The 27705-nt window shown below is 44.6% G+C and overlaps 1 protein-coding gene across 1 annotated transcript in view; it reads right to left on the bottom strand.

Moving 5' to 3' along the window:
- Positions 1-8960: 8960 nt before the first annotated feature.
- LOC134396124 (zinc finger protein 287-like) overlaps positions 8961-27705 on the bottom strand; it is a 30898-nt gene continuing 12153 nt past the window's right edge. The window contains exons 6-11 of the mRNA XM_063122485.1: positions 26192-26299; positions 24148-24585; positions 21635-22042; positions 17068-17526; positions 13846-14502; positions 8961-12113 (exon numbers count right to left, since the gene is read on the bottom strand). Of these exons, the coding sequence (XP_062978555.1) occupies positions 11371-12113; positions 13846-14502; positions 17068-17526; positions 21635-22042; positions 24148-24585; positions 26192-26299 (2813 nt within the window). The 3' untranslated portion in view covers positions 8961-11370. The remainder of the gene's footprint in view (positions 12114-13845; positions 14503-17067; positions 17527-21634; positions 22043-24147; positions 24586-26191; positions 26300-27705) is intronic.

Genomic DNA, 27705 nt, shown 5'->3' with positions numbered 1-27705 from the left:
TATCTCTTATAGCCATTTCTGCAGCCAGCTTATCCACCCTCTCATTGTTTTTGTCAATTTCCGTTTCAATTTCCGTAAAAAGCTCAGCTTTAAGACTTTTCAACATAGCTGAAATTTGATCCACCATTTCCTCTTGCCCTGCTGGCTCTGCGCCAGCTTCGGCAGCCAGCTTCGACTCCTTTGTTGTTATTGTAGATTCGTCTTGTTTTTCTTCCCTCTCCGGCTCTGGATCAACCACTCTTTGAAGTCTTTTAATGGTATTGTTAGACGCGTGTTGGACCCACCGTGGCTTCACCACCGGGGCAGTTTTTTTGGGTGGCATAGGCTTGCAAATACGGCTGGTGTTAGTTAGTTTCACTTTTAAGTCCAACAAACAGCGAGCTCAGAAGGGTTTTTTTGCCGTGCTTAACGAGATTTACTACTTGCTACTGAAAAGGTGGCTATCAATCAATCTCTCCTGACGATGGCTCTGCAATTAAAATTCCTTTTAAGATAAGCTCTCCATCTGGGAGATTTCTTATGCAGCCGCTCTTAACAGTTCAAGGAGGGGCTACTTCTCCACTAGCCACCTTCCTTCCACTTTAAATACACTCGTTAAGCAACAAAATACTTTGATCTTTTAAATCCCATTCTGTAGCTCAGAGTTTCCCATTCAATCTTCAACGTTCTTCACTATCTCCAGCCCAGATAATTAGATGATAAGGCTTAAAAACCTACCGGATGCCCGGACGTTCTATTTTTCCCTTACTGTTCCATTGGCACGCTGGCTCCTCCCCCGTGTGCTGCTTTTAATGATGCGCTGGTTTTAAACATTTGAATTAGTTGTATGTATTTTATGGTGTTTTTATTTGTGTTGTACCCCGCCTCGATCCAGAGATAGAGGTGGGTAACAAATAAATAAATAAATTTGTTGTTGCTTATTCGTTCAGTCGTTTCCGACTCTTCGTGACCTCATGGACCAGCCCACGCCAACGTTTTCTGTCGGCCGTCGCCACCCCTAGCTCCCCCAAGGTCAAGTCTGTCACCTCCAGAATATCATCCATCCATCTTGCTCTTGGTCGGCCCCTCTTCCTTTTGCCTTCCACTTTCCCTAGCATCAGCCTCTTCTCCAGGGTGTCCTGTCTTCTCATTATGTGGCCAAAGTACTTCAGTTTTGCCTTTAATACCATTCCCTCAAGGGAGCAGTCTGGCTTTATTTCCTGGAGTATGGACTGGTTTGATCTTCTTGCAGTCCAAGGCACTCTCAGAATTTTCCTCCAACACCACAGTTCAAAAGCATCTATCTTCCTTCGCTCAGCTTTCCTTATGGTCCAGCTCTCGCAGCCATAGGTTACTACGGGGAATACCATTGCTTTAACTATGCGGACCTTTGTTGTCAGTGTGGTGTCTCTGCTCTTAACTATTTTATCAAGATTTGTCATTGTTCTCCTCCCAAGAAGTAAACGTCTTCTGATTTCCTGGCTGCAGTCAGCGTCTGCAGTAATCTTTGCGCCCAGAAATACAAAGTCTGTCACTGCCTCCACGTTTTCTCCCTCTATTTGCCAGTTATCAATCAAGCTGGTTGCCATAATCTTGGTTTTTTTGAGGTTTAATTGCAACCCAGCTTTTGCACTTTCTTCTTTCACCTTCATCATAAGGCTCCTCAGCTCCACCTCGCTTTCAACCATCAAAGTGGTGTCATCTGCATATCTGAGGTTGTTAATGTTTCTTCCTGCGATTTTAACTCCAGCCTTGGATTCGTCAAGCCCAGCACGTCGCATGATGTGTTCTGCATACAAGTTGAATAGATAAGGTGAGAGTATACAACCCTGCCGTACTCCTTTCCCAATCTTAAACCAGTCCGTTGTTCCGTGGTCTGTTCTTACCGTTGCTACTTGTTCGTTATACGGATTCCTCAGGAGGCAGACAAGATGACTTGGTATCCCCATACCACCAAGAACTTGCCACAGTTTGTTATGATCCACACAGTCAAAGGCTTTAGAATAGTCAATAAAACAGAAATAGATGTTTTTCTGGAACTCCCTGGCTTTCTCCATTATCCAGCAGATATCGGCAATTTGGTCTCTAGTTCCTCTGCATTTTCTAAACCCAGCTTGTACATCTGGCAATTCTCGCTCCATGAATTGCTGAAGTCTACCTTGCAGGATCTTGAGCATTATAAATTATAAATAAATTATTATAAATAAATTATAAATAATATATATATATATATATATATATATATATATATATATAATTATAAATAAATTATTATAAATAAATTATTATTAATAACAATATTTATTATTATTTATTTATTTATTTATTTATTATTATAAATAAATTATTATTATTAGAGCCATCCCACCTTTGTCACCAATTTATCGTATTGCAAGAATCTTAAGATACCAGAGACAGTTTCTTAGACACAACTTTATTCTTGGCCTATACTGAAACTGAAACTCCAACCAACACTAACTCCAATCTTCCTGACTCCACCCTTCACTTCCTCTTCCTCCCAGCTCCCCTCCATTTCTCTACTACAACTCCCAACATGCAATTCACCTACCACAATATCACAACTGGCCTGGGAAGTCTTGCGAGACTTCCTACTTGAACTTCCAGTGGGAGAGAAGGCCAGGCTGGTGGGTAACAAGGCCTATCACTACCGCCAGGCCGGGGGTGCCCCCGTTTTCCTAGTAAGTGGGCCCTCAGCTTATTTCCCTGAGGAGTGCGGACTTCCCCGCATATGGTCACCCTACACTGCCTATGTGCTTCTCAGGTCAGTGCCCTAGGTGGCTGCCTTGTTGGCCTAGTGGTAACACCAGCCCTGAGCACAAGGACAACAGATAGATTTCTACAGCGGGAACTGTTCTGCATTTCCACTTTAAATAGGGCGACCATATGAAAGGGAGGACAGGGCTCCTGTATGCACCGAAAAGGGAATTTCAGCAGGTGCCATTTATACATATGGGGAACCTGGTGAAATTTCCTCTTCATCCCACCAGTTAAAGCTGCAGGTGTCCTGCCCTCTTTTAAATCTGGTCACTCTAGTATAGCTCCTGCACCTTTGACCGTGGTGATGAAGTGGGAATTTCACCAGGTTCTCCATATGTACAAATGACACCTGCTGAAATTATTATTATTATTTATTTATTTATATAGCGCCATCAATGTACATGGTGCTGTACAGAGTAAAACAATAAAATAGCAAAACCCTGCCGCACAGGCTTACATTCTAATAAAATAATAATAAAACAATAGGAAGGGGAAGAGAATGCACCAAACAGGCACAGGGTAGAGTAAAACTAACAGTATAAAAGTCAGAGCAAAATCAAGTTTTAAAAGCTTTAGGAAAAAGAAAAGTTTTTAGCTGAGCTTTAAAGGCTGCGATTTAACTTGTAGTTCTCAAATGTTCTGGAAGAGCGTTCCAGGCGTAAGGGGCAGCGGAAGAAAATGGACGAAGCCGAGCAAGGGAAGTAGAGACCCTTGGGCAGGTGAGAAACATGGCATCAGAGGAGCGGAGAGCACGAGCGGGGGAATAGTGTGAGATGAGAGAGGAAAGATAGGAAGGAGCTAGACAGTGAAAAGCTTTGTAGGTCAACAGGAGAAGTTTATATTGGATTCTGAAGTGAATTGGAAGCCAATGAAGAGATTTCAGAAGTGGAGTAACATGGTCAGAGCGGCGAGCCAAGAAGATGATCTTAGCAGCAGAGTGATGAACGGAAACCAATGAACTGATGTGAGAAGAAGGAAGGCCAGTGAGAAGAAGGTTGCAGTAGTCCAACCGAGAAAAAACCAGTGCATGAACAAGAGTCTTGGCAGAAGAGACAGACAAAAATGATCAAATCCTGGCAATATTATACAGGAAAAAACGACAGGATTTAGCTACTGCCTCAATATGAGGAATAAAGGAGAGCAAGGAATCAAATATAAAGCCAAGACTATGAGCTTCCTTGACTGGAGTAAGTGTAACATCATTGACAGTAAGAGAGAATGAGAGATGAGGAGAAAGTTTAGGAGGAAAAACAAGCAATTCAGTTTTTGCCATATTAAGTTTCAAACGACGATGAAGCAACCAAGCTGAGATATCTGAAAGACATGCCAAGATACGATCGTGAACATCAGGAGAAAGATCCAGAGATGAAAGATATAATTGTGTATCATCGGCATACAGATGATATTGGAGGTCATGAGATTGAATAAGATTACCCAAGGGCAACATGTATAAAGAAAACAACAACGGGCCAAGCACCGAGCCTTGCGGAACCCCTACTGAAAAGGGAAAAGAAGATGAGCTGCCATTAACCAATTCCCCTTTCTATGCAACTGTTAAAGATACAGGAGCCCTGTCCTCCTTTTCATAGGGTCACCCTACTTTAAAGATTAAGTCCCCCATTGCCTTGAATGAGGCGATGAACTGGATGGTCATGCTTTAGGAAGATCACCTGCATATATGCTTGGCCTTTATGTGTTTGAATTGTAGATCCACTGGTGATGTTTTGAAGTATTTTAGGGTTATCAGCTAGCCTAGGATGAACGCCCTTAAAGTCGTAACCAGCTCCTTCATTAGGGTCCATCCTTCACCCTGCATACTAATTGTTTAAGAATTTAATGGAGCGTTTCTACAGTAACCTCCAACCCTTCTTAGGACTGGCAAGCATTCAAATTAAGGTTGCCAGGTTGTTGTTTTTAATCAGTCCCTCCACCTCCACCTGCGATTTCAGCAGATATTAGCACGTCAGGGAACAACACCCCTGATTGTGGCGTCTCCCATGATGAGAAAAGTTCCTCATGCTTATTTGCATTCATCAAGATGGTTTAAAAAGTCTCACAGGCAAGCTAGGTACAATGTGTTCCCCCTGCGGGCTTAAGAGCAAGTCTTCAAATATCTGATGAGCTGTTCCACAGAAGATGGGAGCAGATGTGTTCTCTCTCGTTTCAGAGGGCAGGGCTGGAACCAATGGGCGGAAATGGCAGAGAAGAAAATGTAGGCTAAGTGTCAAGAGAAACTGCGGTGCTGGGGGTATCTTACATATGTAGTTATAAGCTGCACCGATAGCCAGGAAGTTAGTTTGGGCTACAGTAACTGAGCTACTGTATCATTATTTGACCTTCGTACGTGAGTGTGCGGTTTTATATATTGTTAGATTACTTGTTTTATCCCTATATCTTTTTATACATTCACTTTTAGGACTACTGCAGTCCCTTGCCAAACTAAAAATCAATCCTCCCTGGTGCAGCCTTTGGCCCCCTTACAGTGACCTATTTTATAAAATGTATAGTTCTGTACGGCTACATATATTAGAGGAAGGGTTGGCAAGAGCCTGAAATTGGTTTTTAACACTGCACTAGGGCCTGTTGATATTTGTGTTGTATAATATATATTTTGTATAATGGTGTATGTACATTTTACCACTGAAGAAGACCATAGGTCACAACACATCTGGTATTAGTTTTTAAATGTCACAATACTGTGTTATTGGCCCAATATATATCATGTATTTGTTTCCATTGTTCATATATACCCTATTTCTTTGATTCGAAGACACACTTTTCCCCCCATGTAAACATCTCTAAAAATGGGGTGCGTCTTAGAATCGCGGGTGTGTCTTAGGGTTTTTTTCCCTGTTGGTGGTACTGAAATTAGTGTGCGCCTTACAATCGATGGCGTCTTACAATCAAAGAAATACGGTATATATATATATACACACACACACGTTTTAACTACCGTATTTCTTCAATTCTAAGATGCACTTTTCCCCCCATATAAACATCTCCAAAAACGGGGTGCGTCTTAGAATTGTGGGTGCGTTTATTATTTCTTAGAATCAAATCTTTTTTTCTGTTGGTGGTACTGAAATTAGTGTGCGTCTTACAATCAATGACGTCTTAGAATCGAATACGGGTAGATTGAAAAATTAAAGAATTTAAATTGTTTTATTACTATCGTTATTATCATTGTATATATTGTCAGCAGTGTAGCCAACCCAGATTTCCGGGGGAAATCTGCAGATCTGGAAGGAGGTGTAGGACTAGTGCTGAATAAGCTTGCATCCCGCCCTGAAAGACCAGTTGTGCAACCTTGGGGGCTCATGTGGCACAATGCTATGTAGGGAGGTGCAGGTGACAAAAGTGGCTGGGAGTGCCTTTTGTGTAGCTTCAGCTGATGTCATTTGTGTCCCCTATTTGGAAATCAGACTTTGTCAGAGTCATCCCTTATTACATCCAGACTAGACCACTGCAGTGAACTCTACTTGGGGCTGCCTTTGAAGACTGTATGGGAGCTTCTGCTGGTGCAAAATGCAGCCACACACTGCTTTTTTGGGGTGTGGGGGTCGGGAAAGCAATTTGAACATGTAACACTGATTATGTACCAGCTGCAGTGTTTAGCCATGTGTTTCCAGGTCCAATACAAAGTGCTAGTTGTTACTTTTAAGGCCCTAAATGGCTTCAGGTCAGGCTATTTGAAAGTCCATTTTGGCCCCATTCAGAAGACATCTTAAAGCATGGCTTTAACCATGGTGGTTAAGCCAGAAAGCCAAGCTTGACCAGATCTGGTCGGCTTATGTAAAATGAGATGCTGAACAATATGGGCCCTCGGTCCAAACCAACAGATTTATTTTTAGGATCTTTTGACCAAAAGCCTACGAAAATGTAGCATTTAAAACCAACCAGTTGTTTCCAGGCCTAGAGCATTACAGAGAAGATGTCATGAGACAAAAGCAAAGGAGGAGCATGGCAAAGAAAAGAGATTCTAGAAAGCTGAATCAAGAGCAACAGAGAAGGGATGGTGGTGGAGAGAAGTAGGTGTATTGTGTGGAAATCTGAATTAGAATCATAGGATCAAAGACAACCTGCTCAAAGCTGTGTGCCAGTTTGTACAACACAGGGCTGGTTAATAAGCTGCCATTTTGGCCCCATTCAGAAGACATCTTAAAGCATGGCTTTAACCATGGTAGTTAAGCCAGAAAGCCAGGCTGTGTTTAGAAGACACCTTAAACCATGGCTTTAACCATGGTAAAGAAGGCTTTTTGCTTTATTCACCATGGTTAAAGCTATGGTTTAAGGTGTCTTCTGAACGGGGCCAATGTCCCTCCTAAACATCTGAAAGGGGCTAAAGATATCTCGGTTTGGGGCACTTTTTTTACTCCTTTCAGGCCAAGCGAGGTCCATCTCCTTCCTTACTCCTCCACCCCAAAATGTGTAAAGTTATGAGGTAAACAAGATTCAACACAAACGGATCCAGAAAAAGAATAATCTTTAAGAACATCCTGGCTTATAGGTTTAGTGTTTGCCTAAGCAAGGTGGTGGTTAGCATTTGAAAGGCCAAAGGGTCCCCCACCCCTTGTTCTGAATTTAGATGGAAAATGGAGACCAGCAATAGGGACTTTTTGCTTATGGTGCTTCAACTTGACACCCCACCCCTAATGTTCATTTGGCGTATACTTTTGTTTTTTAGACCAGGTAAAAATACTGTTTCATTTACTAAAGCCTTTCCAGGTTTTAACTATGGGTAAGTGCTAATTGGTCAAGTATCCACTTAGCACTACTGCTTTGAAGTGTTAATCCTACAGTAATTTAACTTGCTCTTAATTAATTAAAGGCACAATCCCATGCATGTTTACACAGAAAAAAATCCTACAACTCCCAGCATTCCCCGGCCAGGCATGTAGGATTTCCCCCCCTGTCTAAACATGCATAGGATTGCGTCTTTAGTTAACTATTTTAACTTGATCTTGCGTGTTGGGTTTTTCAGTTTTGCAAGCCATCCTAAACTTAAGCTTGATGAAGGGGGGGGGGATGTTTTTAATACATGCATAGCTGCACAATGGATTGCAACCATAAATTTTAAATAACACAATCCTACACCTATCTACTCAGAAATAAGTCCCAGTAGGTTCACTGGGATTTACTCTCAGGGAAGTGTTCACAATAAGCCAAGTTTCCAGAATGTTCTAAGAACATGACTCCGATAGTAGTGCGTTGTTTTAAAACAATACTTTAGCTTTCAAAGTTGTAAAAATCTTTATTGAGGAGAAATCATGTCAACAAGTTCTTCCAAACCTGTCACAATTTATACAAGCAACATGACTCTAGGGCAATATTCAATATTTCATTCTACTATAGACAATACCCCCCCCCCCTTTTTAGGAATATGTAGCTAAGTCTGCAATCCCATACACTCTTACTTAGAAGTAAGTTCCCTGAATTCAGCTGGACTTGCCTCTGAATAAACATGTGTCGGGATTGCAGAACAAGACTAACTTATCTGTCCCCGCACTCGTGCCCTTAACAGCAGCATGACACAAAAAAAATTATACAAAGCTTTTCCAACCATTTCTCTCTCTGAACGTTTTTAAGAAATTGACTGCAAAGGGTATTAGCAGTGAATGAAATTAAGCGTCCATATTCTGAGGCAGTATACCTCTAAATATCAGTTGCCAGGGGTCAACAGCAGGAAAGGGCTATTCTTATCTTGCTTGTAGGCTTCCTTGAAACTTCTGCTTGACCAGATCTGGTTGGCTTATGTAAAATGAGATGCTGAACAATATGGGCCCTCGGTCCAAACCAACAGATTTATTTTTTAGGATCTTTTGACCAAAAGCCTACGAAAATGTAGCATTTAAAACCAACCAGTTGTTTCCAGGCCTAGAGCATTACAGAGAAGATGTCATGAGACAAAAGCAAAGGAGGAGCATGGCAAAGAAAAGAGATTCCAGAAAGCTGAATCAAGAGCAACAGAGAAGGGGTGGTGGTGGAGAGAAGTAGGTGTATTGTGTGGAAATCTGAATTAGAATCATAGGATCAAAGACAACCTGCTCAAAGCTGTGTGCCAGTTTGTACAACACAGGGCTGGTTAATAAGCTGCAGTAGCGTGTTCACCAACCCTGCATAGGACAGCCCGGTTTACGTAATTACCTTGTTGTGAGAAATGAACCGGGCTTAATGAGCCATCCAGCCACCCTACAACAGACCACGAGTTCTGAGTGGTTCGTTACCACCACCCTGCCATATTTGAATGTTACAAGCTGAACCCAGTGAGGATATATTGTAAACCAGGATTGCAATCAACATGTGTAGGCTGGTTAATGTCAATATGGCTTATTAAGCACCCCGATGTTATGTGAATTAAATCTTCATCAGGTTTCAACTAGAGCTTCCCTGATAAAGGCCAGCTCAGCTTAAATACCCCCAGCACTGCAGTTTCTCTTGATGCTTAGCCTACATTCTCTGCCATTTCCACCCATTGGTTCCAGCCCTGCCCTCTGGAACAAGAGAGAACACATCTGCTCCATCTGATGACAACCCACCAGATATTTTAAGACTTGCTCTCAAGCCTTCCCGTAATTGTCTCTTCTCACCTTTCCAGTTGTCATTCTCTGGGTGCCAGCGGAGGGGAACACACTGTACCTGGTTTGCCCTTAGGCGTTTAATCCATCTTGATGCATGCAATTCATGTGGAATTTTTCACATCATGGGAAATAAGGATTGTTCCATCATCTGCTAGTATCTGCTGAAATTGCAGGCAGAGGTGTGGGTCCTAATTAAAAAAAACTTGGCAACCTCAATTTGAATGCTTGCCAGTCCTAAGAAGGGTTGGAGGGTACTGTAGAAATGTCTCGAGTTCTTAATTTGCTACCTCATTCCATTTGGAGACTGAAATGGTTGTTTTATGTTATCCAGTCCTATCCATGCTTACTCAAGTCCCACTGAGTTTAAGTAGTACATGAAATGAGGCAAGTTTCAAATGAACTTGGGACTTCCTTTTTGAGTAAGCTTCCTTAGGATCAGGCAGTAGGTGGGACAATGCAGAGCAAGCTTAAATTAGCCTTAATTAAATTTGAGAATATGTATCGATGCAAGCTTGAAGTGGACAAATACCAGGTTATCTGCTCAACGTTTCAGACTTCTGCTCAATAGTCATAAGTTTAATATACACTATTTCTTTTACCATTTCATGTGCCTGAAATACCACAACCCCACCCACCTTTCCCTCTTTTAAAATTTCATATTTGGGGGGGGGACTAGTGTTCCCCCTTGTTTGTAACTGGATTAAAATTAGAGTTTTAAAAAGTGGGGATGGGGAAGCCTAGATTTGAGATGGCTTTCCCACCCACCTGATAAGAAATGGAATAGCATTGCACATGTTCGTGGCATTAAGACACCAGGGAATCCACACATGATCAGAACAGACATTATGATTCATAAGGTAGGGTGACCACATGGAAAGGACAAGGCTCCTGTCTCTTTAACAGTTGTACTGAAAAGGGAATTTCAGCAGGTGTCATTTGTAGGCATACAGCACCTGGTGACATTCCCACTTCATCACCACAGTTAAAGCTAAAGGAGCCCTGCCTAACATGTCCAGATACAAAAGAGGGCAGGGCTCCTGCAGCTTTAACTGCAGGGGTTTGGACTAGATGGCCTTATAGGCCCCTTCCAATCCTACTATTCTATGAAATTCCCTTTTCAATGCAACTGCTAAAGAGCCCTGCTTTCCATATGGTCATCCTCCATACACTCTTTGTCACATGGATTCCTTTATGTGCAATGAGAGGTAATGGGCTTTCCAAACACAGGTTCTCTGCCTTCTTTTTATGTCTGAATGACTACTCGTTCTTTTTATGTCTGAATGACTACCCGTTAACAGGTTTTTTTTCCTCCATATGAATTCCCTGACGTCTTCTTCCTGACTTAAGATTGCTCTGTCTTCAGAGCACCTCTAAATCTGCTTATGAAGTCAAAGCCAGTTTGGGGTTATAGTTTAAAGCACTAACTGTGGCTGGAGAAAATCAGGTGCGATACCAAGCTAAAGGTACAAGACAAAAGGGGTGAGAGGAAAAGGGGGGGGGGGAGACGCAGGACACAGTCTTTGAAATGTCTGCAACTACCGGCTATGAAGAGCTCTGTTTTCAGGTGGCTGAACTGAAAGGATCTCTTCCTAGGCATGAGTGCAATGCTGCGGAATTCTAGAATGTCTGAGAACATCCTAAATGCTCAAAAGCCTGCCAGCACGCACACCCCTAAGGTGCAAACAGATTCATGAGAAATTGGTAGAGCCAACTGGCTAGGAAAAAAAAAAGTCTGCCTTGATCCTGCAACTTTATCAGAGTTTTGATCTGCACAAGCAAGCAGCTGAACCTTCTCATGAGGTGGAGGCAGCTTCTCACCGCTGCAAACCAAGCTGCTGTAACAGACAGTTTACAAGTGGTTGGTTCAGAAGTCGGAAAGGAGTCTTTCGGAAGAGAAAAGAGAGGGCAGCACTCTTGAAGTGCTGGTTAACTTTTAGAATACATGTGTGAAAGATGGGAGAGAAGAGCGTGAGCGGGCACAGGGTGAGAGACACAGAAGGGGAGAAAGGCAGAAAAACCAACAGAACTGCGAAATTCATGTGGGCCTCTGCCCGCTCACATTCCCTATTTCCTGGGTGGGTGAGCCAATGCCTTCTGCCACCACGGCCTCTTCTAAGGATCCCGCGTGACTCCTCTGATGCCTCACCAGCTGATCCCTCTGGTCAAAGCTTTGACCACACTCAGAACATTCATGCGCAGGCTGGAAGCCATGCGTTTTCATATGGCTCATCAGGGCATCTTCCCAATAGAAATCCTCCCCACATTCAGCGCAAAGAAATGGTTTCACTCCTGTATGGGCGATCTGATGAGTCATCAACTTGTTCTCACAAGGAAAGGATTTCCCGCGTTCGTACTGTTTCTCCGTGTGGCTATTCTGATGGTCAAGCAGTAGGTGTTTGGCCCTGAAGGATTTCCCACACTCGGGGCATTCGTAAGAGAGCTTCTCTTGGCCCTCAGCAGTCTGACCGGTAAAAAGCTCTGTCTGGCAGTCATCCGCCTCCCCACCTTTGGAATATGCAAACTTTTCCAGCCTGGCCCGTACTGCTGCTTCCTTTCCTTCTAGGTTATCCTTTGCCTCTGCGACGGATCCATCGTGGCCTTCAGCAGGTGCTCTGGATTCTTCTTCTGCTTTCTCTGTTTGCTGCTGTTTGTTATAGCACCATCGCTCACGCATCACAGCCAAAGTGGAAGAATCCACACAGGTGGTTGGTGGTGATGTATCACCCATTCTCTTTAGCAGAGGATCCGCGTCTGTCATCTTTCTTGGCTTTCTATCACCTGCTTGGACAGAGAGAGAGAGAGAAGAAAGAACTGAGCCATGAGATCATCCCATGTCAAGGAATGAAGGGTGAAAGAGGAAAGAGATACACCAGACATTAAGACTTGCCAACGAAACTCTGCTCTGGGTACAATGAATTGTGGGAGTTAAACTACCTTTGACAAGTAGCGGGGCCTTTTTCCAAGTGGCCTCTACTCCTTGGAACTCCCTCCTCTTGGGAGGCTCAGCAAGCAGTTTCCCCCTGTTTCGGATGGGAGTAAAAACTGAACTTGTTCACTATGCCTCAGCAATTACACTAAAACAACAATATGTATATCTTAAAACTGAACTTTTTCACAATGCTTTCCGTGATTACATTAAAACAACAAGAATATCCGTATCTTAAATACAATGAATTGTGGATGTTAAGCTGCCTTTGACAAGGGGCAGGGCCTTTTTCCTGATGGCCCTTACTCTTTGGAACTCCCTCCTCTTGGAGGGTTTCAGCAAGCAGTCTCTCCTGTTTTTGGACGGAAGTAAAACCTGAACTTTCTCACCATGCCTTCAGAGATTACACTAAAACAATGTGTATCTTAAATATTTAGAAACTGCCTTTAAAAAAAACACACCATTTTGCAGACATCAAGAGTGTACAAACGGTTTTGCTTATTTTGATGCTCTGGGTTTGCTTGTTTTGTTTTACTTTTTCTTGTACATCTGTGGGATCACTCCTGCCAATTATAGATCTCCAACCTTAACCGTACAATCCTAAATATGTCTAGTCAGAGGTCAGCCTGACTGAGTTCTATTGGGCTTTATTTGCAGGCTGAAATACTCACTCTCTAGTGTTCAGTATTAAACAGTACTTCCTATGAAGGAAAGGACTTCCCTCCAAGAAAAGACGTGGAGCCTTATGGTTTAAAAAGACTGGAATTAACTGACAGCTCTTGCAATGAGAGAATGCATAAGGCCAAATACCAGTGAAGTGTAGACAAGAGAGAACTTTCATATAAACATCTCCAGGATTTTTAAAATGCTGCTTCCGGTGAGACTGCTTATAGCTGACTTGCTTAGGAAAGCATTTCTTTTGTAATTTTTTAAAAGTTATGGACAGGTATCCATTTTATTATCAAATCATATTCCAAACATCTATCCATTATGTTAGCAATTACACTGACCCTCTGTGGTGAAAAATGAACATATTTAGTTATATGAAAGAGCAAAAAGAATCACAATATTTGTTCTAAACCAGGCTTGCGTTTTGGAATGCTAACTTTAAGCAAAACTTAGCCATGTATACAGTAATAATAATAATATATTTATTTATTATCCACCTCTACCTTTGGATTGAGGCAGGGAACAACTTTAATATGACAATGCATATAACTAATTAAAAGAGCATATAAAACCAGTACAATATTAAATTAACAATCAGGGCATCTTAAAATCCTTAGGTTTTAAAATGCATCTGGGTAGGCCTGCCAGAAGAGACTAGTTTTTTATAGCTATCTTAAACTTGGAGAGAGTGTTAAGATGACGAATCTCCTCCGGCAGGCCATTCCACAGTCTGGGGGCGGCAGAAGAAAAAGTCCTCTGGGAAACAGTTGTCAGACTAGTTTTGGCTGACTGGAGTAAGTTCTCCTTCTCCCCATAGGATCCCTGGAAGTAAAAATGTTGTGTTTCTTTTGTCAGAGAAAGAAAACGGGTGGGAGAGTTCAGTATTGGGAATAGTAATTCAAGTACTATGCCCACCTCTCTTTTTCGGATGCTTGGAAAGAGATACTTTTCTGTTCTCGTCCCTGCTGCTGGACAGGTGGATTCTCTTGTGTCTAGAAAGATTCGAATTCCAACTGAATGTTTGTCCGCATTCAAGGCATTTAAAAGGTTTTTCTCCCACGTGGACTTTCATATGTACAAGGAGGGTCGATAATTTATAGGTCTTATGTCCACATTTGGAACACGTGTACTTTCTCGCTCCTTGACGGCTCGTTTTCCTTTTCATGGGCCTTTGCTGGCTGCTGGGACCACCGTTGGACATGTGGGTTTTCAGGTGACTGGTGAGGGTGGATTTCTGAGAGAAGGTTTTCCCGCAGTCACGGCATCTGTAGGGCCTCTCGCCCGTGTGGGTTCTCTGGTGCCTCAGCAGATCAGACAGGTAGAAGGTTCTGTGCCCGCAGTCGGGACACTCATGTTTTCTCTCCTGCTGAGCGTATCTGCTTCTCTTCGCCGCCGCAGCATTTCTCTGAAGCCGAGCAGATCTTCCTGGACGTGGCTTGGATATAGCCCTGATCCCAGGACTCAGGGAAGCTACAGCTGGGGATTCTCTTGGCGCCATCCTGAGCCGGTCTTCCAATTTAGCCCCTCCCCGCTGAGGATTCTTTGCCAGGATGTTAATTAACTCCTCATCATCTGCAAGGGATACAGAGATCATTGAGAGATAAGGCAGCTGCCCAGGAGAGAAGGAGGAAAAAGTGCAGACCGCACGACTGACCCCCAAAAACCAGATCAGACCCACTTTTGACCTTTCACTAAGCAGCATCCATGTATTTTCAAGCTTATCTTTGAAGCTGTAAAGACAGGGGACCCCCATCCTTTTTGATGGTGCCTGTGAAGGGCTCCCAACGTGGGCCCACGAGCACCTAAAAATGTTTTTATTTATTATTTATTTTAAAATCTTTTTTTTAAATATACGTACATGAATGTATATGAAAAGCATACAACTTTCTGGCAATTATACACAGGCTTCAACAAAAGTGGGCCAAATATCCAAATAAGCATCCATTTGAAGGTGGCAACTATATGCCACCTGTTCTTTCTTTTTCTCTCTGGTCCCTCTTTGTCTTTCTCTCCCAACCCATTTCCTCCAGCAACTGTGGGTTGTTTAACTCATGATTAACCCATAGTACACACGTTATGAAATAACATCCAATTGGAGGGCGCAAATTCAAAATGGCAGCAACATGGAACCCCAGCAAATCATGGGTTAATTAACTGACCCACAATTTGCTGCCATTAGGTGCAAACCGGGGTCACTGCTCCCCTTTCAAAGGTGCTGAAATCTGAGCAGGACACAGTGTGCACTATTTTCCCCTCCACGCAAGGAAATAGGTAAGCTTACTCATGCATTAATGTGGGACAGACAAAGCCAGACTGACTACCAACTAACCTTCTTCATATAGCAGCACTTTCAAAGGCTTATAAAAAATGTAAACCGCTTTAGAAGATCCATTTTTAAAGAAAAGCGTAAATAAAAGGTACAAAGCCCTTTGCGTACATTACATTGCCACAACCCTCACAACTATCCTCAAAGGTAGGCCTCCATTATCCTCATCATGCAACGGGGGAGGCTACCAACCCAATGGTGTTCCTGAATACACCACTTTACACTTTCTCCTTCGTATTTCAGACTGCAGGTTCCTCAGGGCAGAAATCTACCCCATTAGAAAGCAATATGCGTTCACCCGCAGCCATTTGCTTATTGCTGTGGGTGAAAAGTAGAATCACAGAGCTGGAAGGGACCTTAAAGGTCATCAAGTCCAACCCCTTGGCAATGCAGAAAAAAAACGCTTCTTCTACAACCCCAACAGGTGGCCCTCTGGTCTCTCCTCAATCATTTCTCACACACAAAAAAGAGTCCAGGGCAAACCTCTCCTACCATCCTTGTAGCTTGGCAACCCAGGTTTCATCAAGAGAGATCACATTACTGTGAAGACACCTTGTAGCAAGATAAGCAAAATGCAGTCCCTATATTTATTTATTTATTTATTTATTTATTACATTTCTATACCGCCCAATAGCCAGAGCTCTCTGGGCGGTTCACAAAAATTAAAACCATTCAAAGTATAAAACGACGGTATGAAACCATAATATAAAATGCAATATAAAATATATATGCTCACCCAGCCTTTTTTTTGACACACACCCCCACCCTGTCCTTTGCAGGAATTTGTCACTGCAGCAAAAAAGCAGTCTCTTGGGAGCACAATTTCGAACAGAGCGCCATTCTGCATCCAGACAAGGCACAAGCTCTCTGCACCTCTTTTCTGTCCCCTACAGCAGCAATTTTCGGCAGCAGGTTCCCCGGTGGCCCATGATCAACAGGTCATCCCTGTTATCTCCGCATTTTCCCTTAACACATCATATGTGGAGGAACGCAATTCTGACCAGGGCCCTGTCTTCACGGTGCGGAGTTGGTGCCACCTTCCCCCCCAAAACCCCACGGTTTTTCTTACCCAGGGTGACGGCGGGTGATCCCAACACTAAGGATGGAGTGCAGGGTTTCCAGCGGTCATCCAGGTACTGGAGCTCCCCCCCTGCCACACCGCCCTCTTCCTGTTGGAAGGCGACCAATCACCAGACACCTTCCACCCCGAGCGCCCCTCCAGATCAGCCCCAGAGCGAGGCCAGACGGCAGAAGAGCCGTACTGACCTTGCTCCCACTGAGAAAGTCGGGATTAAGTCCCTAACTTTTTCAATGCGCAGCTTCGCTGGAAAGCCCCGTGGTGGCTGCGAATCTGCGGCTACGTCATATAACTGATGTTGTCTGAGGGGTTATAGGATACTGGAGATTTTCACCTCCGAGGCTTAAGACAGACCTATGATGCTGAAAGTGAAAAACCCCGCTCAGACCCTCAGCCCTGCCCCACTTCCCAGTTGCCAAGGGAAACTCAGAGTGGCTGCTTTTCAGAGATCAGTGTCACAAGCTAGGAAGAGGAGGGAGGACAAGAGGCCAAGATCCGAAGGACCCTAAAGCCTCTCCAAGACTTGGTCCTGCCAGCCAGCAGTGTGACCTCCCCACTAAGGCCCACTTAGTGGAAACGGCTGAAAAGGAGGTAAAAATCGCCACTTCTCTTTCCCCTAGGGTTCTTGGAAGCTCCCATCTAGTGCGTAGCAATTCGATCGGACTGCAACCAAAGGAAAAGAGGAAGAGTCATGATCGAGCATCCATTTGATTACTATAAAAAAGGTACCCACCGCTTAGCGTGACATCACATTCTGCAACGGAAGGAGCGGGAACAACAGAGTTCTCGGGAACGGGAGCCTGCTGGTGGGATGCGTGGGTCTGCTGGTGTTTCCTGATGTTTGACAGCCACCTGAAGGTTTTCCCACAGACAAGGCATTCGTAAGGCCTCTCTCCTGTATGGATTCGTTTATGAAGAATAACATCCGATAACCTTTTGGATGTGTACCCACATTGTGAGCAGCTGTGATCTTTCTTTTCCTGGAACTTGGTGGATTTCTTTGCAGCTGCTCTCCCACGTGGATGGGAGCTTCCTTTGCCTTGTCCCTGGTGCTCCCATGAAGTGGGCCGATTCTCACAAGTCTCACGGCTCAACAAGACGGTGTGTAGGGATGCTGCAGGGGATTCGCCATGCATGTCTTCCAATTTTATCGTTTCCTGCAGAGAATTCATTGTTTGCGGCTTTTCCTCACCTGCAGGGACAGGAAACATTATTATTATTATTATTATTATTATTATTATTTATTTATATAGCACCATCAGTGTACATGGTTCTGTACAGAGTAAAACAATAAAATAGCAAGACCCTGCCGCATAGGCTTACCTTCTAATAAAATCATAATAAAACAATAAGGAAGGGAAGGCACCAAACAGGCACAGGAGAGAGTAAAACTAACAATATAAAAGTAAGGTCAAAATCAAGTTCTAAAAGCTTTAGAAAAAAGAAACGTTTTCAGCTGAGCTTTAAAAACTGTGATTGAACTTGTGGTTCGCAAATGTTCTGGAAGAGAGTTCCAGGCATAAGGGGCAGCGATAGAAAATGGACGAAGCTGAGCAAGAGAAGTAGAGACCGTTGGGCGGGTAAGAAACATGGCATCTGAAGAGCGAAGAGCACGAGTGGGGCAATAGTGTGAGATGAGAGAGGGAAGATAGGAAGGAGCTAGACTGTGACAAGTTTTGAAGGTCAACAGGAGAAGCTTATATTGGACTATGAGGTGAATTGGAAGCCAATGAAGGGATTTCAGAAGTGAGCCAAGGAGATGATCTTAGCAGCAGAGTGGTGAATAGAAACCAATGAACTGATGTGAGAAGAAAGAAGGCAGGTCAGAAGGAGGTTACAATAGTCCAGCTGAGAAATAACCAATGCATGAACAAGAGTCTTGGCAGAAGAGACAGACAAAAATGATCGAATCCTGGCAATATTATATAGGAAAAAACAACAGGATTTAGCGACTGCCTCAATATGAGGAATAAAGGAGAGCGAGGAATCAAATATAAAGCCAAGACTACGAGCTTCCTTGACTGGAGTAAGTGTAACTTCATTGACAGTAAGAGAGAATGAAAGATAGGGAGAAGGTTTAGGAGGAAAAACAAGCTATTCTGTCTTTGCCATATTAAGTTTCAAACGACGATGCAGCAGCCAAGCTGAGATATCTGAAAGACATGCCGAGATACGATTGTGAACATCAGGAGAAAGTTCTGGAGGTGAAAGATATAATTGTGCATCATCAGCATACAGATGATTTTGGAGGCCATGAGATTGAATAAGGTTTACTCAAGGACAACATATATAAAGAAAACAACAGTGGGCCAAGCACCGAGCCCTGTGGAACCCCAACTGAAAGGGGAAAAGAAGACGACGAGCCGCCATTAGCCGACACATTGAATGAGCGACCCACTACATAAGAAGCAAACCAGTTATATGCAGAGTTGCAAAATCCAAGGTCACAAAGGGAATCCTAAAGCCTATGAGGAATAGAAAGGCACCCAAAAGGGAAACCCTTAGACGTCCTGCTCAGATTTTCTCCAACCTGCCGCTTTATTAGGCAATATCTACGTATTTCCAGGTAATCTTCAAGCCCCTAAGGACTAGTAACTTGGTGGGTTTTAAAAAACCACACTTTTTATTTATTGAATTTTTATACCGCTCAATAGCTGAAGCTCTCTGGACGGTTCACAAAGGCTCTTCATCCCCTCTAAGCCAGTGTAGTATAGTGGCTAAGATGTTGGACTGGGAGTCGGGAGATCTGGGATCTAGTCCCCACTCGGCCAAGGAAACCCACTGGGTGACTTTGGGCTAGTCACAGACTCTCAGCCCAACCCACCTAACAGGGTTGTTGTTGTGAGGATAAAATGGAGAGGATGTACACTGTCTTGGGTTCATTGGAAGGGAAAAAGGCAGGATATAAATGCAATAATAAATAAATAAATAAATAAATAAATAAATAAATAAATAATAAAGTCAGGGATGGGCAAATTTAATTCATCCCTCCAGCTAATTTCAAGATCCCTTTGATCAGTTCAGACTTCTAACAACTGATTTATCCCTTCGCTGGTAGCGTGCTGGTAAAGGTGAAAGAGGGACAAAGGAACAGGTGTATCCGGAAGTGAGATTGGGTGACCCCAACTCCTTCTGGTTCAGGCTCCACCCACTGCTAGTTAATGCAGTCCCTGACAGATTACCCACAAGAGACCAGTCCTCCACAGAAAAGATTTCCACTCCTGCTTTAAACACTGAATTCTGCACAGCGCCAAGTGTGCAGTATAGGAATGGGGAATGAAAAAAATCTAAAAAATGATTTGACACGATAGCCACAAATGTCAAGTCATGTATGGGAATGCCTGCTCCCAATGTTCCATCACACCCCAGAATGACGCAAAGAGATGGAACCAAAGATGCAGACATGCAAATGAACAGGGCGGGACTACACAGCTCCTCCAATTCGAATGTTCTAGAACAACGCAAGAAGGAAACAAAGCCCTATGAGGAGAGACTGAAAGAACTGGGCATGTTGAGCCTGGAGAAGAGAAGATTGAGGGGAGACGTGATAGCACTCTTCAAATCCCTGAAAGGTTGTCACACAGAAGAGGGCCAGGATCTCTTCTCGATCCTCCCAGGGTGCAGGACACAGAATAACGGACTCAAATTACAGGAAGCCAGATTCTGGCTGGACATCAGGAAAAGTAATTTCCTGACTTTTAGAGCAGTACGACAATGGAACCAATGATCTAGGGAGGTGGTGGGCTCTCCCACACTAGAGGCTTTCAAGAGGCACCTGGACAGCCATCTGTCAGGGATGCTTTAAGATGGATTCCTGCATTGAGCAGGGGGTTGGACTTGATGGCCTTACAGGCCCCTTTTGACTCAACTATTCTATGATGTTCTATGATTCTATAAGGGCTACAAGATGAAAATGAAGAGATCACAAAACCCAGACAATTCACTCCAGTCACTGAGGTGTTCCACAAGTGCACCCTTTAAGTGAGTGGTTGCTACATGGCGCGGGGGGGGGGGGAGGGGAGGAAGGAGAGGAGAAGAACAGACAGGAAAACAGGCCGACCCGCCACACCAGAGGACTACCTGGGGTAGGAATGCACCTCTGTACAACTCCTGAAATACAGAGATTAGGTGTGCTTTCTCCTCGCCCAATGCACATCTTCCTAATAAGTGTATACTAGTATCACTAATAATAAATGTGAAGGAACCCGCCACCTGCTCCTTTCTGGAACCCAGAAATAACAGCCACACCACATAAAGGTCAAAATACTTTATTGATTACAAACTAAAAATCTGATAGAGTTCCCACATCCCAGGGGCGGGACAACACATAAGGGGAAAAGACACAGCACAGAAACATTAAAGGCAGGAAGGACAACACAACATCCCCACATTCATACACTCTCCCCTCCCACCCCTGCTGAACAAGCAGCCACACTTTCCCCAAGACATCCAAGCCCCGTACTAACTTTCCACGGTCTCCACCTCTGCAGGCTAAAGCCTCACAGACAAAAAGAAATATTTCCCTCTCAGCCTAGGGCACCAGAATCCAAACTGCTGCAAGGAACACGATTACTGGTACTGCCTGGAACTTTTATCGGCTCGGCTGCACGTACAGTATGAGGTCATCCTCCAGGTGCAGAGCTGGATGGTTTGAGACAATTAGTATTCAGGGTCTTTGGCAGAGCGATCTTAGGTCTGCCCGGAGACTGACTTCTCGAAGCCTCTTAAAGGGACCCTACCTCCCTCAAGCCCATCACAACAACAGCAGCAACAGTAATATATTAGAACAGGGTAGGCAGATAAAAAGACCAAAAACCGTAACGTGGGTAAGAATGCTTTTGATTCTACCTAGGTTGTGGTGAAATTACAACATAGAACTGACCTCAAAGTTCTCTCTCTCCCTCCCTCTCTCTGGTCATCCTTTCCAGATAAGACATGGGGAATGAGAGCAGACAGTAGAAGAAAATTCATAGTCCATACTCCAGGAAATAAAGCCAGACTGCTCACTTGAGGGAATGATACTAAAGGCAAAACTGAAGGACTTTGGCCACATAATGAGAAGACAGGACACCCTGGAGAAGAGGCTGATGCTAGGGAAAGTGGAAGGCAAGAGGAAGAGGGGCCGACCAAGGGCAAGATGGAGTGATGATATTCTGGAGGTGACAGACTTGACCTTGGGGGAGCTGGGGGTGGCGACGGCCGACAGAAAGCTCTGGCGTGGGCTGGTCCATGAAGTCACGAAGTGTCGGAAGCGACTGAACGAATAAACAACAACAAATCAACCCACTGGTTATGCCTACCTGTGTGTGTCATCTGAGGCTCAACAATGGAAGCTTCAGGGTCAGGCCTCTTACCAGAGCACACATTATTTTTCCGGTGTTGACGAAGGTTTGAGGACCACCTGTAGGCTTTGCCACATTCAGGGCATTTGTAGGGTCTCTCTCCTGTATGGATCCTCATGTGTCTAACCACCTCGGAAAGCCATTCAGATGTGAACGCACATTCAGAGCATTTGTGGTGGTTGCCTTTCCGAGAGCCCACAAGTTTCGTGAGCACCACCCTGAGGGTTTTAATCCCCGGCACCCCCAGCCCTTGAGTTGCTCTTGGGCGGAGTCTCGACACGGAACTAGTCTCCGAAGCGACGTCTGCGGACTCCCTTTGCAGCTGCAAAGAATTGTTATTGCTCTGACTTGGCCCATCAGCACCACCTGCAGAGACAGACACAAAAATATAGATATATGAATTCTTCCCCCAACGGGAGTGAAAAAAGGCATCACACAGCACTAGGGAGAGAACACGTGGGGTGCTCACTCCATGAGTTCGCTGAGCACTGCTCAGCCGGCCCTGTTGCAGGAGCCGGCCGGGCCGAGCACTCAGCTCAGCGTGGGCCCCGGAAAAGTGTGATTTGCCTTCCCCTCCCAATGTCAGTCATGGCCTCAAAGGCCCTCTTAATCCAAGAGGGCCTTTAAGACTATGTTCAGCAACAGGGTTGGGGGGAGGATATATGTGATTTCCTCAGGGCTGGGGAAATTGCATATTTTCCCCTCCACTCTAATGGTGATCCTGTTAATATGGCCTTTAAGGCCCCCCAGGGGCGGGGGAAAGAAATGCAATTTCCCCAAGGCTGGGAAAATCATGAATTTTCTTCTTCCACCAAAGTGGAGGGAGAAAATAAGCAATTAATACACCATTTCCCCAGCCTTGGGGGGAATTGCATATTTTCACACACCGCATTAATAGCGGCTGCCATTAACACAGTGGAGGAAAGGACAAAGGGCGGAATAGAGTTCTGCCCAGACCTGCACCCCCTTTGTCCTGTAGCCAGCGATGGGGCAAAAGTCCGCTGGGGGCATCCATCAGGGCCCAGGAGGGGCAGATGCAGAGGTGACCACTACCCTCGTGGGCCCAGGCAGATTTCCGCCTGTCACTACACAGCCCACAGTTAAACTATGGAATGCACTTCCACAAGATGTAGCAATGACCACCAACTTGGATGGCTTTAAAAGGCGGTTAGAGAAGGCTATCATAAGAACATCAGAAGTGCCCAGCTGGATCAGACCAAGGGTCCATCTAGTCCAGCACTCTGTTCACACAGTGGCCAACCAGCCATTGGCCAGGGATGAACAAACAGGACATGGTGCGACAGCACCCTCCCACCCATGTTCCCCAGCAACTGGTGCACAGGCTTACTGCCTCGAATACTGGAGGTAGCACACAACCATCAGGGCTAGTAGCCATTGATAGCCTTCGCTTCCAGGAATTTATCCAACCCCCTTTTAAAGCCATCCAGATTGGTGGCCATCGCTACATCTTGTGGTAGTGAGTTCCATAATTTAACTATTCACTGTGTGAAGAAGTATTTCATTTTATTTGTCCTGGATCTCCCACCAATCAATTTCATGGGATGACCCCTTTGGGTTCTATTATTTTGACAGATGGAGAAAAATGTCTCCCTATTCACATTCTCCACACTATGCATAATTTTGTACACCTCTGTCACGTCTCTCCTTACCCTCCTCTTTTCCAAGCTAAACAATCCCAGTTGATGTAACCTCCCCTCGTAGGGGAGATGCTCCAGCCCCTTCATCATTTTAGTTGCTCTTTTCTGCACTTTTTCCAGCTCTATCATACCCTTTTTTAGGTGTGGTGACCACAACTGTACACAGTACTCTAAGCGACTAGTCCTGATGGCTCTGTGCTACCTCCAGTATCAGAGGCAGTAAGTCTGCATACACCACGGGGAAAATGGGTGGGGGGGTGCTGTTACACCATGTCCTGCTTGTGGGTTTCCTGTGGGCAGCTGGTTGGCCAACGTATGCAGAGTGTTCTTATGACTAAGAAATTCAAATCATCACTATCAAAATCCTTCTGAGCTGTTAACCATTTCCTCCTGTCTCTGCTAGAAGGAAAGTTTTATGCTGCATTTTCATTGCTATCTGTTGTTTATAATTCCCGTATATTGCATTTTAACACTGTGTTTGTTGTTTTTTGCTCTGGGAGCTGCATATGAACGCAAGAAATAAGTAAATATATCCTGGGACTTAGCTACATTGGAATATGCACAGTTAGCCTCTTATTTAAAACAACAACAGGTCACCTCTGTCCTTTGTCTGACGTCCTGGAAGGATCCTTTTGAATGTGTGTAGCCCCCGGTGCCTAGAAAGATTAGACCTCCACCGGAAGGTTTTGCCACATTCAGAGCATTCGTACGGCCTTTCCACCATGTGCTCTTTCATATGATCAGCGAGGCTGAGCTGTGTACCTTTACTTAGCCCACATTCAGGACATGTAAACTGTTCCTTTGTTTGATTACCTAAGCTTCTCGTTTCCAGTCTTGTCTTCCTGCTGCTGGGATTGCCTGGGGGCAGGTGGATTTTCTTGTGGTTCTCAAAACTTGATTTCTCTTTGTACATTTTCCCACATTCAAGGCACTTGTACCGGTTTTTCGAGTGGACTTTCATGTGCCTTAGCAGATCTGACAAGTAATAGGCTTTGTGCCCACATTCAGAGCAAATGTGTTTTTTCTCTGCTGGATAATTTTTGCCTTTCTTTTTCACGGTTTTTCCCCGGGGTGGAGTGGATTTCTCCAGCTTTTCCCCTTGCGGTGTCCTCAGACGAAAATTTCCTCCAGGACTGAGCTCGCGACTCTCAAGATTCAAAGACCCCGGATCTGGGGATACTGCCGGTAACGCCTCAAATGTGTCTTCTGCCTCTGAGGTCTCGGTTTTGATCTCACTCAGAATTCTACCGCCTGAGAGAAAGGTGAGAAAATACACAAGGAAACACTTCCTGGATGAGCGCCTGGGCATACAACTTTGGCTCAGTGAACTTCAAGGAGTGGGAGTGAAATCTGGGAAGTTTCTGCAATGGACTCACTTGAGCTGGTTCTCATGATTGCCGAGGGCTAAACAAGCCCTGGATGATCGTGCAAATCAGGTCACTAAGCTGCGCTCACTCAGCCTCAGTATCCCAATGGGCTTATAGAAATTTGCCTGGGACCATGATACAGGAATTCAGTTCACACGTAACACTAACCCATCATATGGGTTTGTTGAATTCTGGGTTGTCATAATGTGTGATCATGACTGTGCTAACAACTCTGGGTTGCTTAAACAATGAGTTGCCATTACATGTGAATCCAGAACCAGGATTGTTCATGGTTGTTTTGCCAAATTTCAAAGGCACCAGGCAAGAGCAGTCAAAATCCCCAGCTGTTCTATATGCCAGTACTACAGCAATGAAAAGGCATTTTGGATTCAGGGAGCAAGCGGGTGAAAGAGAAGGGAAACAAACAACCCAGAGATTGAGATAACAAACCAGTTTCTTTGATCATCTGCAACGTGGTTCACACGTAGTAACAGTCTGTGGTTTGTTTAGGGGCTAAACAACCCAGCAGTTAACCCTTCCACTGGATTGTTTAGCCCTTAAAACAAACCATGGATCTGGGTTTGCACATCACGCTGCACAACCTACAACCCAGACGATCAAAGATTGAGTAAAAGTTGAAGTGGCTGGAGGGCACCTGCTCTCTCCAATAACCCAACATCTGTCATTGCTCTGCCAGACAAACCCTGGATAGGGCAATAAACTATGGGTTGTTATGTGCGAACAAAGCCAATATGTACAATGGGAAAACGGGGAGCCATTTTGAACATACAAAGGTTCCAGTAGTATTTTCTATGGATGGAAAGAGAGAAAAAACTCGCTTTTTGAAATGCATGGCTTCATAAACCAAATAAGTATAGTCACAAATACAATTCAAATCAAATTGAGCAACCCGGATCAATACAATATAAAACAAATCTACACTGTAATCGTTAGCTTCCCTCCTGTGGAAACTATCCCTAGGAAGCACATATTTGTGTGCAGTTCAACAGTTCTTCCACACTTAGAGCAGGGTGGAGCATCCCTGTGGCTGCACAGCACTTGTCAAGGTGCCTCACTCAGAAGCACAGCACAACACCAATGGATCCCCAGGCCTCTTTCTGAGCTTGGGGCAGGGGACTGTCCCCTACAGCTGCAGCATACTTCTGCTGTGCTGCAAGGAACTGCAACAGCAGGAATAAGCCCCTTCCCCAGCTCCAAGCTTGGGGGAGGAAGAAGGATCGCCACGGCGGTTGTCTTTTGCAGATTGCTGGGTGCACGGGACTTTGTACACCATCAACCACACACCACTCCAGAACTTCCCATGTGCACTATATGCAACTGTACTTGGAGATGTTTTTCAGGCTAATGGTAGTGGCAGAGCTTATAGAAATTTGCCTGGGACCATGATACAGGAATTCAGTGGCTGGATGGTGAGTGAATCTGGGGGCTCTCACAATCAGGACACAAGCATCACACATGCAAGCACTTACCCAAGAAGCTGCTGGGTGTTGTCTCCCCATACTCAGGTCTCTGGGCATAGATGGCTTCCTGTTGTTCAAACTGGGAGATGGTCTGAGGTGTGGGAATCAGTAGCCCTTCTTGGATAGGGAGAGGAGGGGGAAAAGGGAATCAGGAGAGGTGGGACTTCCCTGGCCTATTTGGACGTATCGCATATTCAAAGCTTCCTAGCCTATTTATGGTGCTTGAGAAAGCGAAAGGCGGATGAGAAGACTGAATCCTTATTAGACATGACAGGTGTGGGATTGTGGGTTACTCCACTCCGAGGGAAGATACTCAGCACATGCTGAAATAGCTAAATGGAGCCTCCACGTGCAGAGGGAGTATACCTCAGAATACCAAACACCAGAGACAAACAGTAGAGGCCGGCCCTCTCTTTCATCCCATTTGCACACTTCTGGACGCATCTGGTTGACCACCGTTGCAAACAGAATGCAGGACAGAACAGACCCTTCAGCCCAGAACCTTGGGTCCAAATCTGGCTCTCCAAGGGTCCCCAGAAGTCTCCTCCCTCCCCGGCCAAACCATAATTTGGTGGTTTCCTGGCTTCTGTGCCAGTTAAAATGCCCTCTCCTAAGCCTTAGTTGCTGGCAAGTAAGGCCTTTAAGCTAAAATAGGTGGGCAATTTGGCTCCGCCCCTTTTGCCTTTGGCTCCACCCACCACCGGAATGCAGCTTTCCGGCTGAAAGAAGTTCCACAACCTTCTCATGTCCTTCGTCTCTGTGGGCAGCCAGGAAGCTAGCCCTCGAGTCCTCCCTTGCTTTCAGAACCTTTGATCATCTAGGGAGCAAATTTTTAATCTGCGACAGTTTAAAATTTTTAATCTGACCCCATGAACAAAAATGCCCTTTCTCACACAAACCCTGGCCATAAGACCTGTAGGAATTGTGAGGTGGATTATAGAATCATAGAATAGTAGAGTTGGAAGGGGCCTACAAGGCCATCGAGTCCAACCCCCTGGTCAATGCAGAAATCCACCCTAAAGCATCCCTGACAGATGGTTGTCCAGCTGCCTCTTGAAGGCCTCTAGTGTGGGAGAGGCACATTACTTTTCTCTCTGGATCTTGTTAGGGGATGCCTAAAGAATGGGGGTGGGGGGACTTGGGTAGACATCTGGCATCCTGGGCATAAATTTGGTATGATGGCATATTTGGTTTGGGCATACACAGATAGTACGTTTCTCTGTTTTTCTCATTTTTCTTTCTTAGGGTTAAAGCTACAGTAAGTATGACATGTGCTTTTGATTCCTCATGAAATTTCCTATAAAGTGGCACCAGTTCCACATCCCCATCGGCTGCAAAGTTATATCCTTTTTTAAGACCAAAAACTGTTATGTTGGCACTACTAATTAAGCATGTTTTCACAAATACCTGAAACCCAGCTCTGCTAACTACTTCCTGAAAAGCAATATCTTTACTTTGCTTATTATTAATGTATATTAAATATTTGTGTTTGGGATTGAGTGACGTGCCCTGACAGGATCCAG

This window comes from Elgaria multicarinata, chromosome 3, assembly GCF_023053635.1.
Source record: "Elgaria multicarinata webbii isolate HBS135686 ecotype San Diego chromosome 3, rElgMul1.1.pri, whole genome shotgun sequence".
Taxonomy (NCBI): Eukaryota; Metazoa; Chordata; class Lepidosauria; order Squamata; family Anguidae; genus Elgaria; species Elgaria multicarinata.
This window is presented reverse-complemented; position numbering and strand designations above follow the sequence as displayed.